At 40.4% G+C, this 13,723-nt stretch overlaps 2 protein-coding genes across 2 annotated transcripts in view; both read right to left on the reverse strand.

Moving 5' to 3' along the window:
* The window catches only part of LOC115005064 (A kinase (PRKA) anchor protein 6), a 62,312-nt gene extending 59,228 nt beyond the window's left edge, over positions 1-3,084 (reverse strand). Inside the window, 3 exon segments of the mRNA XM_029426864.1 lie at positions 1,735-1,864; positions 2,079-2,301; positions 2,946-3,084. The gene's annotated coding sequence lies outside the window, so the exon portion shown is untranslated.
* arhgap5 (Rho GTPase activating protein 5) overlaps positions 1,144-13,723 on the reverse strand; it is a 28,735-nt gene continuing 16,155 nt past the window's right edge. The window contains 2 exon segments of the mRNA XM_029426835.1: positions 1,144-1,225; positions 2,079-2,154. Coding sequence (XP_029282695.1) covers positions 1,144-1,225; positions 2,079-2,154 — 158 coding nt within the window.

Genomic DNA, 13,723 nt, shown 5'->3' on the forward strand with positions numbered 1-13,723 from the left:
ACTGGAGGAAACAATGTGTGCAACATCCTTTTAGAAAGATTGTGTGTGAGGAAACAGTAAGTCCACTTAATGCCACATCATGGAGACATTTGTTAAGTTACACAAAACCTGCCCCGCCCAGCAACCTCCTGTATTTAATATAAATGTGTGTATTGTGGTGCTGTGACTCATGCTGACTTTGCACTCATCTCCTATGTTGTTGGCTAAACGAGTACTCGTGCACAACAAGCACGAGGATATACTTGTACTAGTAAACATGTAAACACTGAACCTTCACAAAACAAAGCTTTTAAACCTTGAAAAGAGATTTAAAGGACAAGGGATAAACTCCTTTAGAAGAGAGGACCAAGCCTAACGGTGTGCTCGGGAAAACTTCAGGAAATAAGAGCAGATGTGCGATGTCACTTAGCTCTGGCCACATATTTAATAAGTGAGGTAACTGTTCAGGCCGTCATCCGATGACTGAACGGTAAAGTAAATGGATTAAGGGACAAGATGCGTAAGGATCACATCATGATTTCATTTTATACAGTAATTAATCAGAGAAGCATGTCGACAAGATTACACAAATTGGGAAAAGTCTAGATTAACAAGTGGGAAACTCAAGGACCACCCCCCCCCCCCGCACCCCAACATGTTATTACATTTCAGGTGCGCTCACCTTCAGTTTTACTTCCCAACAAAGTGCTTTAATCTGGGTAAACTTCTGGTTGTGCTTGTGTTTCTTCCTCCATAAGACTTCTTCGACACACCTGATTCTGACTTTGTAATTGGGAGGATTGTAACTTTCTGAAACAGACAATCCAACAATCACAGAAAGGCAAGAAAAGCACATGACTGCATTACATTTAGGTGCGCTGGTTCCAGGGTATTGTGCATTCTGGCTCATTGTCTTAATGACTGTGATAAGTAAAAATGTCTGCCGTGGAAAAGGTGCACTGGTGACGTGTATAGGAGGTAAGAATGTAGACAATTTCTCTCTCAAACTCTCTATTCGCACGACTACTTCTGTCACTTTTTGTGTTTTCAACGACATTAATTCCTTTGATTAAGTTTGCTCCGTTACTGCATGTTGTCCCTCCCTGTAACAGCAGACTGTTGGCCCCACCTTCAAGTGTGGCCAGTTGGAACATGTAAACACTTTTACCTGTAGACGTAGTGGAACGCCACATCATACAGACTAGAAGCTAAAACGTCCCTCATCCCCGCTTCCTCAAAATCATAACTTTGAGAAAAAACAAACAAAGCTGAGATTAGTTCGTAAATACTCGCTGGTACACACCACATTAGGAAGTAGGATTCCCCTCACGTGGTTCAGGTTTTCAACCCAGTGAAAGACACTGAAACCAGCCCAGTAAAGCAGTAAGACAGCCCAGTCAGCCCAGAATGAAGCAGGGCAGCAGACTGGGAACAGAGAGGAGAGAGGTGTTGGCCTCTTTCTGTATGCAGCAGGCAAAGCGAGCTCTTCTGCAGAGCAGGCCTCCATAACAAAAGCTCAGAGAGAGCGAGAGAGGGAGAGAGAGGGAGAGACACTGGGAGTCACCTCCCTCTGTCTTATTCTCCCTTTCCTTGCATCATTCTGGTAGCATTAGCATCAGACAGCTCATTAAATCTGCATTTCACGTAGGATTAGGCTCAACACACACACATATACACACACACACACACTTTCCTCTTTCATATATAGCTACATACAGGAGGGAGGTGACACAGAGCAGCTTCAGCAGTACGTACCACATCTCTCTTCTTCTTCTTTAGTCCATCTCGTCTCCGTCTTCTCTTCCTGAGTGTCGGATGTTGGACGATGCAGCGAGAGAGGTGGAGAGGGAGGGAGGGAGGTGCCTTTGATGTTGTGGCAATCCCACTGCAGAGAGAGAGAGAAAGGGAGAGAGGGAGAGAGAGAAAGAGAGAGAGAGAGAGAGATGGTGCTAACAGAGAGGAGGCTAAAGCTAAAGTAGCCACCAGCTCAGTATGGGACGGTGGGATGGACGGATGGGAGGGATGATGATGATGCGGCACCTTTCAGTATGGAACAGAGGGAGAGAGAGGGGTGGGGGGGGGGGGGGGGGTCCTGTTACCTTGGAAACTGAGATGATGTGATGGGGAAGGTGGAGAAGAGGTCTGATTGGCTGACAGGGTGTGGTGCTCCCCTTCCTAAGGGAGGAGGAGGGAGAGGAGAATGAGGGGGATGACAGAGCAAACGCTGCGATGTAAGAAGCAGCTGCTCTCTCTTTTTCTGTGACGGAGGAAAGCGCTGCACAGGGATGACGGGAAGCCATCGACGCCCCCAACTGGTGACTCCTGGAAGTGCAGAAGAAGAGAACCTGCAGGAGAGGCTCGAGGACAATGTGCTGTGTTGCTTGTCGACTTTCTTTAAGGTTTATAATATCCATTTAAAATGGCGATTGTGTTTTGTGCAAATGTGTCCACCCACAACGCATTAACGGAGCCTAAAGTTACAAAATAAATGTTATAGCAGGTTGAATTAAATATTAGTTTAGTCCAACCTAAGAATTTGACACATGTATCATCCCAAACAAAATGTAAAACACTTCCAATATAAACATTTCATGTGTGCAAAATAACATGAAAACATATTTATTCACAATTTAGGAAACGAAGAATCTCCTTTAACAGTCAGTATAAGTAAACAAACAATTAAACAAATGTGCAGATAGATGCATAAATAAAATACTGTTATACAGCAACCAAATATATTTATTATAAGGATCAAAATAAACTTTGTAAGAAACATTTACAAATATTAACCACAAATTAATTCAGTAATTTGAATGACTAATTTGGTAGAAATGATAGGTAACATGAAGATTGGTACACTTTCAATTAAATGCAATGTTGAGTTGTAAATCATCCTTTATATTTATATTTATATTTATATTACTAAACACGTTTAGTTTTCTTTTGGAAGAAGTATTGTTACGAACCACGGAATGAAAGAACATCTAAAATACACGACTCCACAAAGTGTCTGACGTACAGACAGAAACTGGCACAAGACGAGGGCACACAGGTGACAACATTCAGGGGCGGGGCAGACGATCACAGAAGCGGGAAAACACACAAGGCAGGAAGTTAAGTGACCTGGAACGAGAGGGAAAGGTGAGTTTCAAAATAAAACAGGAAGTGCAAGACGACACCAGACAAGCGTGACGGTAACTTAACATAACGTGACCTGAGAGACATTAAACACTGAACTAAACTATAATATAAATACATAACTGACATGACAAGTATTCAGATCCTTTACTTAATTAATAGCAGTGTGATATATATATATATATATATATATATATATATATGTAATCCGAAACATTTACTAAAAGTATTTACCTTTTTTTAAACACAAAAGAATGAAAACTTAGTTATTAAAAGGGTAAAGAAACAAATTTCACATTTGTGAATCTAGAACCATAACTTAAATCATCAAAGTAGTTTCTAATTAATCAAATGCATCGACTAATCGTCTTGTATAAAGTGTAACAAAACATATTTTATAAACTCTTCACAGGATTTTTCTTTATCCTCATTTGTAAAGTAACTAAAGTGAAGTAGTACTGTCAGATTAATGTAGTGAAGTAAAAGTGGAGCATAATTAAAAAGTAGTAAATAACGGAAATACTGAAGTTAAGTACAAATATGTCATAATGTACTGTACTTAAGTAAAGTTACTTAATTATATTCAACCCCTGGTTTCTGATTAAAAAAATACTAAATCCCTGCATCTAAACCACAGCACCATCTGCTGACAGACTACAGGAATCTTAACATAAGCATTTAAAAAGGCATGACACACATGGCAAATATAACAGTTTGACAAACAAATAATATAAATGGGCCGTTTATATAGGCTGCTGATGAGGTGAGCAGGTGGGCGGGGGAAGGCCAGGTGACTGGAGCAGGTGGAGAAGTCTGAGGGAACCTGGTGGACAGGTAGAGAATGACAGTGGACAGGACAGAGCGGTATAATGTGACATTACAGTACTACTTGTATCAGAAAATGATTATTAGTAGTGTTATTAAAGGGATAAAATCAGCCTGGTGTTGTAAAATGACAGGTGTAATATTTTGGAGAGCTACATAATTTGATATTTAAAATATAAACAGATTTAACTCCACATAAATGTAAAGTTATAAATGCTGAATCTTCTGGTCGATCTCAAATAAAGAGGTTGTGGCTTTTGTGTGGTGCAGTTCCGGTTTTGACCACGAGATGGCGCACGTCACCTTCTCAACACTTGAGCGTCTGCAGGCGTGAGCTTTGTTCAGATGACACGTCACCTATTATTACTATAATTAATCTTATGTATCATGTATATTACACCAAACTGTGATCTTCTGCTTATCTTATTTACATTACTATTTTAGTAAATGAGTATATTAGTCCTTGAGTAAATGTACGATGTCGGGCTTTATTTGTAATGGAGTATTTTTATACTGTTTGTTATTATTGCCTTTTTTTAATCGCCTTAGTCATCTGTTTGGTTTGTATTGTCCGCACTGAATAAGCTAAATGAATAAAGTATTTTAGGTAAAATATCTAATAGACTGGTGATATTGTATGTTTACATTTGAACTTGTATAAGTCCGTTTGGTGCTTGTTTTACATATATAAGCCATTACATGTTTCTCACACATAGTACTTTATATTTCTTTAATGTGATTAGTATTTGTGATAAAATGCCATAAATCCATCCATGTTAAATCTCAGTACAACTGTATACAGTAGAGGTATTTTAAAGAATGCAGAAAACATCTTTTACTACCGACAACACAAGACATATAAAACTAATATAAGGCCTATTTTTAAAAAAAAAAACATAAATACAGTAAAGAAAACCAAAACAAAAACAAAAAGACAGCAGTTTTGGAAAAAAAGAAACTTTATTTGGAAACATTATGGAGAGAAAACAGAAAAGAAAACTTGTTTTAGAGTTTTTCATTTCTGAAAATCATTTTTATTTACTATAATACACAGCGGATGACGTTTAAAGTCAGTTGTTTTGTACACCGGTGTGACGGGATGAGAGCAGATCTTATCGACAAAATGATAACAAAAAAATGAGAAGTTGATTGATTGATGAAAAACTACAGACGAACAGCTTAATCTTTTATTATCTAGCAGCTGCTGAACCCCCCCATTACCCTCCCGTCCCAACCCAAACATCCTCCCTCCCCCCCCCCCCCCCCACAAAAAACTTGAGCTTGTAGATCAGGACGCTCTTGGCTCTGTTCCACGGTTGCCATTCGCTCCCCTTCAATGTGCCCTTCAGTCCGTCTTAAAACCTTAAAATGGGCATTTGGCTTGGTTCCATTCTGAATATTGATCCCCTTTAACACACCCTTTACCCTCTTTCACAACTCAAAGGGAAGATTATGTGTCATTTGTCTGCAGCGGGACCCATTCCAGACACGTGTCCCCTTCAAAGTGCCCTTTAAAGTTTGCTAAATCAGATTTCCAGCGATGTTCAGAAAGGCTTTTGGCTCCATTGCCTTTCTCTTCAGTACGACCTTTCTCCCCGCCAAAATAAAAGTAAAAATTAAAATCTATGTTGGCTTCATTCCTTTTGTAGCCTTTAAACGTTTGTGTCTTCTCACGTTGTTATAATTATACAATTATAAAAGTTCAAATAACTTTCTTTGGATTAACGAATAATCCAAAATCAAGAATGACATTTAAAAAGTTAAAACATTACAAAAAAAAGCAGGAAAACCGAACATTAGTGTTCTTTAACGATCAATATATATCAATGTTCTGCCGATAGACTTTTTGTTCACCCCCTGTGGGAAGACAAATTGTGTTTTCAGAAATAAAAAGTTTGAATATCTGCAGATTTTGACAAAAAACTAAAAGCAAAAGCTTAAATCTCAACAAAGAAATGTCCTCATGACATTATCTGAGTTCAAATATCATACAGGAAACAGCTGACCGATTTGAGGGACACTGGAGACACGCATCTAAAATGGGACACACCCCCGCTCAACATTTTTGTACAATTGGATTCCTCCCCCGTCGCTGACGCTCATCGAAACACTTTAAGTCGTTTTACTGATCACATTTTAAACAACAACAACCATCTGCTGACAGTTTTAATCTTTTACTTCCCTTTCACTTCGTCTACTTACTCCACCATTCGTCACACAATTAGCTACTAGCAGAGCAATGCATTCTGGGTATAATGAACCAACGAAGGATCCATCTCAGAGACTTTTTTATTAGTTGAAGGAAAAGTTGAATGAATCGGCACTTTAAAGGCTGCAAAGCGGCAGAAGGGAAGTTAATGTGAGAGTGTTCAATTATGAATTAAGGAGCTGAAATATCTGTCAATCAAAACATCATAAAACACTTTGGAGGGCAGACTTTCTTACTATTCTCTAAAAACTGCTACAGAGCCATGAGTAGTTTCTTTCTCTCTGGAATTAGTTCAATAAAACATCTGTTCTAGATTAAAAGGTTGGATTAGTGAAACACTTTAGCAGTAATAGTTGACAAAAAAAAAACGTTCAGATTTCATCTCAAGAAAGTTTTGAAGTTATGTTCTGAACATCTGGATTAAATAATGTTCCTGGGTGCCCGAGATTTAAAAGAAAAAGACATTTTAGTTTGAGTCGAGACTATTCAATCGTATATAAACTCACTATAATATAGACTTTCTATCATTTGCAAATAACTGTTATTTGGTGCTAAATAAAGGAAAACCTTTTCTCTCTGTATGCTGAATAGTTTGCTCGTCTGGAGACGCGTTCAGCCGACCTGCTGTGTCCTGATTAAAGGACTCTGGGTGATGCTGGCAATTAACTGAAATTAATTGATTAGAAGTATGCCAATTGGAAACTCGACTTCCGCTATAATTAGCCGCAAATTCGCAGCGGTGGAAGTATTCACATCCTGTACTCCGGTAAACGTATCAATGCTACAATGTAAGAGAGGAGTAGACGAGTATTAGCAACTACATGTCGTTAGAATACAACGTAAAGGAGTGAAAAGTACAATCTGTGAAATGTAGCGGAGTAGAACTATAGTAAGTACGCAGCATAAAGTAGAGTGAATACTTTCCACTGCAGCAAATTAAAAAGCTCTTTCTTGGAATTAATGGAAATCATTCAGACGTTGAAATTACGGACGTATAAATTAAAGCGGCACAGATACATCTTCTCTGAACGTTAGCTTTTGTTTTTCCAACATGGAAGGTAAAGATCTTGGATATCACGCAGCAGGTGGAACATTGTTTTTATCCAGATGGACAGAAGAGTGTTTGTCCCTCCTGTGTTTACAAAACCATTCAACAGTTCAGAAGAACACAAGACACTCGGCAAGTTTACAAATAACTGGGGCTCAGCTGAACAAAAGTTTGAGGGGGGGGGGTGACTGAATTAAACTTAATCTCAACGATTTCTCGCCGCCCTCGTTCAGCCTCAAAGCGTCATCAATGAAGAAAGCGACGAGGGATTTTCTTTTTTTCTTCTCCCCGACAAACCAAAGAGGATTAAAACCCACAGATCTGTTATCAAACCCCTTCCCCTCTTCTCACACACACACACACACACACACACACACACACACACACACACACACACACACACACACACACACACACACACACACCATCAGAAAAGAAAAAGATGGGTTTCAGTTACACCATCAGAACCACAAAGAAATATGATTATAGCTTCTGACAGATTATACAGTCCAGTACCCCGTGGTATTTCACTAAATCAGCAACGTCTGCTGCTGATATATTTATATATATATATTTATATATATATATACTTCTTTCCTCTATTTAGGGAAAACTATTCGACATATAACCAAAAATATGATATTAAGAGTTGATTTCTTGCATGACGAAAAAGAAACAAATGCAAAGAATTAAAGGTCTGGAGAGTTCTTGTGTGGAAACGTTTACCCTTAAAACCAAGGATAGTAACCCTAGTAAGACCTGTAGATTCGACGTCAGCAGTTTTCATAGGCAGTCAGCAGTTCAGTTGTTTATATATTGAACCCTTAGAGATAAATATCTCAAAACGTGGCCAATAAAAGCCAAACTATTTGCAAACGAAGATATATACTTGTGTTTTTGTAACTCTTTAAGATTCTCTCAAGATGATCAGGTTTTTATTTTTGTGCAGTCTTTGGTAAATGGCCAATGATGTAATCCAAGGTGCCCCAATTAAAAGGAAATAATAGAGTTGGCAGAGGGAAGGACACTCTGATTTGTCTCACGCTCCACTTCACATATTATGTCCTTATTGCTCACATTGAGGTCCATGCAAGCTAATGTGGTCACTTGCTCTGTTGCTTGCTGGATTCACTTTGCTGCCGGTTTGTTTTCAGCACACTCACATGTTTGCTGGCGGCATTATGGCAGAAAACATGCAAGAGAGATAAAAAAAAGACAGAGAGAGAGAGAGAGCGAGCAACATAAGGGCTTTTCAAGGCAAACTAATGGACGACTGGACTGCTCAAACACAGCCACAGGACACACTCTCCCTGTCTCACACACACACACACACACACACACACACACACACACACACACACACAAGCCCCATTAGACCAGATGACTGCCTTGGAGCCAGGTGGCATCGCACTCGCCTCTATATCGCCCTTTTTCCTCTTTCTCTCTGCACAGCCTGCCCCCAAGACACACACACACACAATCACACATTATAGCATGCTAGTTCATCTTAACACCACACCCGAGCTTGATGTAGCCGCCGGCCCGGCTCAAACTGGCCTCGCCTGTCCCCCTTAATACTCTGCTGCACAAACGCACGCTAGGGGCCATAACCAATCGCCCTAATCTAATCCTTGCATTGGCCCTCTCACTTTAAGCAATATTAAGCAATATAAAGAGAGAGAGGGACTTGTTGTAGACGTAGTCACAGAGACAAGGTCATGGTTACGATATTGCTGAAGACCAAAAAAAAACAGACATTCAATTAACTAAACTACAAAGGCAGCACCATGAGAGGGCGAGCAAGGGAGGCATGAAAGAGGTTAGGGTTCCTGCTTCACCTATTCACCATGAAAAGAGGGAGGGGTGGCAGGGGGGGTATTGGAGGAGTGGGCGCTCAAATATTCAGCCACAGGCAGCACATGCAGCACACACACACACACACGTTACTATCTCTTGGTGTCTCTGAGTCGTTGACCAGGAAATCCACAGGGAAGAGATTAAGACAACAGAGAAGGATGTAATGCAGAATGTGTGTGTGTGTGTGTGTGTGTGTGTGTGTGTGTGTGTGTGTGTGTGTGTGTGTGTGAGAGAGAAACAAATGTGAATTAAAAACTGCGTGTGTGCTTAAACTTTGAAGGGAAGACTGAACTGAAAACTTAATCAAGCGGAAACACTCAAGAGCCTAATATTAGGTTGTTAAATTGTCACACACCGACACACACACAAAGGGTTTGTGTCTAAGCGCTGACATCTTCTGTATCCGCCTGCAAACCCTTCTGTTAGCCCAAATACATCCATCACACGCATAGGCATTGTGTCTCTCACACACACACACACACACACACACACACACACACACACACACACACACACACACACACGTAATCTGCTCAGAAACCACAGACAACACAAGCCACTGCTATCACCTCTGTGCCTCTCAGCTGGTGGTTTATTGCATGTGGTTAAGACTCAACCGACCATGAGCCTCCACTTCATCACTCTAAGTGAAGAATCCACCACCAGCCGGTGACTCATTTATACCTGGAAGCGTTCGGACACGTGGCTACAGCGGTGACTCAGCTTCAGATACTAGATCCCTACTGTAAAAAGGGTCAAAGGTCAAAGAAGCTGGTTCATCAGAAGAGTATATTTTCCCGCACAGCAGCAGGAAGTTAATCAGTTGATCACTGCAGACTGCCGCCATATAAACCGGACTGGAGAAAACACCTGAATGATCACGAACCCCCAGAGATCCACTCAACGCACTCACGTGAGAGAATGAGATTCGCTGGTGACCCGGAAGTAATCTTTGACTTGCAGCCCGACTCAAAGTGTCTTCTGCTGTTCAGTGTGTCGTTTGAAACTCATGTAGCTGTGGATTGTTTGTCTTATGAAAGCCATTTTGCAAACATGTTAATAATAGTTGTATTTTTTTACATTCCCAGAGACGGTAGCAGCAGAAGGACACAGGTCAGACAGTCAGACCAGTCCCATCAGGCTGCTGGGAGCACTGGCCGCTCTGACCATTGAACAGGAAGTTTCCATTGGACATGACGTCAGTGCAGCTGCCAGCAGGAAAACAACACATACACACACACACACACACACACACACACACACAAGATCACAACACAAACATTCAAAGAAATGGGAGTGTGGAGAACAGGAAGCGAGCCAGCAGCCAATCAATTCTCAACTTGAACTCTTACTTTGCTTTATTACATCTCTGTGTTCCAGCAGAAATCAGCCGCAGTGGAGAAAATGATTGACAGGGAAGGGTATAAGAACACAGTATATTAAGATTATTTCTCATCTCCTGTCAGTTGTGTGTTTATACCCGTTACATCATCCTGTCCAACCTCTAGGTCCACTGAGTGACTACATCCTTCGAGAACATACTCAAAAACCCATGAATTATTTTAATAAAATCTATTTCACTCCAGTGAAAATCCATCTATTTAGCTACTAAGTCAGGAGTGGGGATCTGACTTCAAAGTAGGCTGAAAATAGCCAATAATCAGCTTTGTATGAAGCCTGGTTGACACGGCTGCTGAATAATTCTCCAGCAGAGCTCAGCGTGAAAGTTAAAAACCAAACCGGTCCGCTGGGATTTCCCTTGCCTGTTTCTAGAGCCGCAGCAGCAGGGCATCAGCGAGAACTGGCACCGTAACAACAGAGTGAGCGAAACAATGACATCAGATCATGAAATCAGATATTCAGGTTGATAATAGTGTGTATTATAAGCACTGACACGTAAAACATGATGCAACATATTCCTGAAATTAATCTCTATATAATTAAGTCTAAAATGAGAATAAACATTTTGTTATTATATAACAATAATATGAAATGTTTTACTAAATGCGTCTTGTTTCAGCAATATGTTCTTTGGTATTTAATGGCAGTAAAACATTTGTTAAATAAAACTTTTATTTTAAATCCATGTCAATCTGATGATTTCTTAAGTATTAAATACATGTGAGGCGTCTCTAAAGTTATGATTACCACGTTTTAAATCCAGTTATCAAGGACTAAAATGATATAAAAGTACATTCAAGTGCAATACTTCCACGAGCAAACTTTGTTTAAGACTTGTTTTCATTCAGTCAAATATGCAATGGAAGTTTGTTTAAAAAGCTCCTCCCCTCCCTCCATCCATCCCTCACATTATACTAAGTGCTGGGGAAGATAACAACCAATGGGACTTCCAAATGCATCAACATCAAAAAGCCATTTAATCATTGCTCTTCCTCTCTCGCTCGCTCTCTCTCCATCGCTCTCTCTCTCCTTTCTCCTAGTCTTCGTGCCAAATACCATTTCATGTCTCTGGGGAGGAGGAAACATTTAATAAAACTTGTCTAATCGAGTTCAGCAGCAGGGAGCCGTGTGGCCTCGCTCAGTCTGCTCATCATCTGAAAGATTCCACTTCTTCTCCGAGACCTGCTTCGTCAAAAGGTCTGACTCTTAAGACGCCAGACTGATATGTTCTGAGACCTTTTTTTTTTTTTTGGACGCAGACACGTCAAAAATATTCGACCCTATTGTGCCGTTTACGTTTTGGCTTCAGGCCAAATGACGTTTCAGAGACTGCTGGGCTCCACAAAAGGATGGTTAGTTCAATTTTACTGATGGTTTTTTTTCCACTGGAACTTATAACAAATGTGGATTTTCTGCAGGGCTTCACTGATACTAGATTAAAAATATATGCAGCCTGAACTGGTGCAGACTGGAGCCTGGGGCGTGTCTGCTTTAGCCATTTTAAAATACCAAGATGTCAGCAGTTTTGGGTTAACAAAGAGCATTTTGGAAGAAAACAAGTGAGCCTCACTTACACTGATTTGCATACCCCTTTCACCTATTTTATGAAGCATTTTACCATCAAGACGTGTGGGGCAAGAGAATAACCGTTTTCCATCTGTGTGTCTCAGCAGATGGAAAACAGTTTTTCTCTTGTTTTATTTGTAAAAAAAAAATAAAAGATAAAAAAAGCTGGCTTGTGCAGTGATGTGGTTACTTAACACGGCTACTGCGCTGCTAAAAAGGCAACATGGTTGGCATATAAAATGTGAAGAATTTGCATCAGCACGCAGCACCAGTGAGCACTCAAAGTTAATTATTCACTCCTCTGCTGTATGTTAATTAAATGGTTATAGAAGGACCAGGTTTAAACGGTGGAACTATCTTTTTACTTTATCATCGTAATGGCAAAAAGTGAAAGATAATGAGTCTCATCCGATTCTGAAGCGTCTGAAAAACACTCCTTTAAAAGCGGACTGCTGAAATGCGGTTAACAACCCTTGAAGACAGCATTTCAACAAACACGTGAGAAAGCAGGAAGTCCCCGTCTCTCCCTCTAGAACTGTTGGACGTGTGACTTTTTGTGAACAGGGACGTCTCCAGTAACCACTGAGGCGCTCCGTCACCTGAGACTCTGCTGGGGGACAACTAACAATGCTGCGTTCCCCTCACTAAAGCAGTCATTTCTCAAAAGCTACAACTGCTGTCTAAATATCTGTGAGTTCACTCCTCATACAGAGAGAGGTTGCTGAGTGCGTGGGCAGGAAACTTTGGAGAAGTATCTTCTGTCGCTCTTCTCTACATTTACTATTCATTCTCATTTCTCTTCAAACAAAAAGAATCTTTTCAACTTTCTTTTCATTTCCACTGCAGCTCCTCTCTCAGGAGTATCATCAGGTCCCTGCTGCTCTGACCCCTTTGCCTCCTTCATATTGGATGCTAGTAGAAATTGAAGTTTTTCCTGCCGTTGAGCTCTCTGTACGTCGCTCCGGATAACAGTGAGAGCTTAATGTTGAAAATATAAAGTAGAGATTTGTAATCCTGACCTTGTACAGTTGGCTCAAACTAAAAGCCCAATCCCTTGACTGATGCATTTTGCAAAAATGTAAGGTCAGGACCTATCACTGCGCTGTAAAGGTCACACACACACACACACACACACACACACACACACACACACACACACACACACACACACACACAACACACACACACACACACACACACACACACACACACACACACACACACACACACAAGAGATATCCAAGGCAGGCTAATTCCTTTAGAGACCAAACCAACAAACTCTCCTAAAGATACAATCATTTTGACTCTCCTATATAAAAACTCATTTACGCTGACACACATTCATGATCCAATACAAAAAGAAAAGAAAATCTTTTTGCATGTATGTGTTCATGTGAGGCTGATGAGTCCAGGTAAGATTTCTTATTGGTCCCTCGACACTCTGATCAACGATATCCCATTCATCCACAGTGTTTGTGCCCTGAATGCATCCTTATGTGAAGGAATATCTTTGTAAACAACACAAATCCGCAGGAGTACGGCTAGTTAACGTTAGCAGCCGGTAACGGAGGTGCTATTGGAGTTGCATGACGGTGTGTTCATTGTGCTTTATTCAGTAAAAATGAGCAAAAGGTCAATTATAACTTTATCATGATGTGTTCATATGTAATCTCATAAAATGTAGTTTTGACTTGACTGAA

Source organism: Cottoperca gobio, unplaced genomic scaffold, assembly GCF_900634415.1.
Source record: "Cottoperca gobio unplaced genomic scaffold, fCotGob3.1 fCotGob3_245arrow_ctg1, whole genome shotgun sequence".
NCBI lineage: Eukaryota > Metazoa > Chordata > Actinopteri > Perciformes > Bovichtidae > Cottoperca > Cottoperca gobio.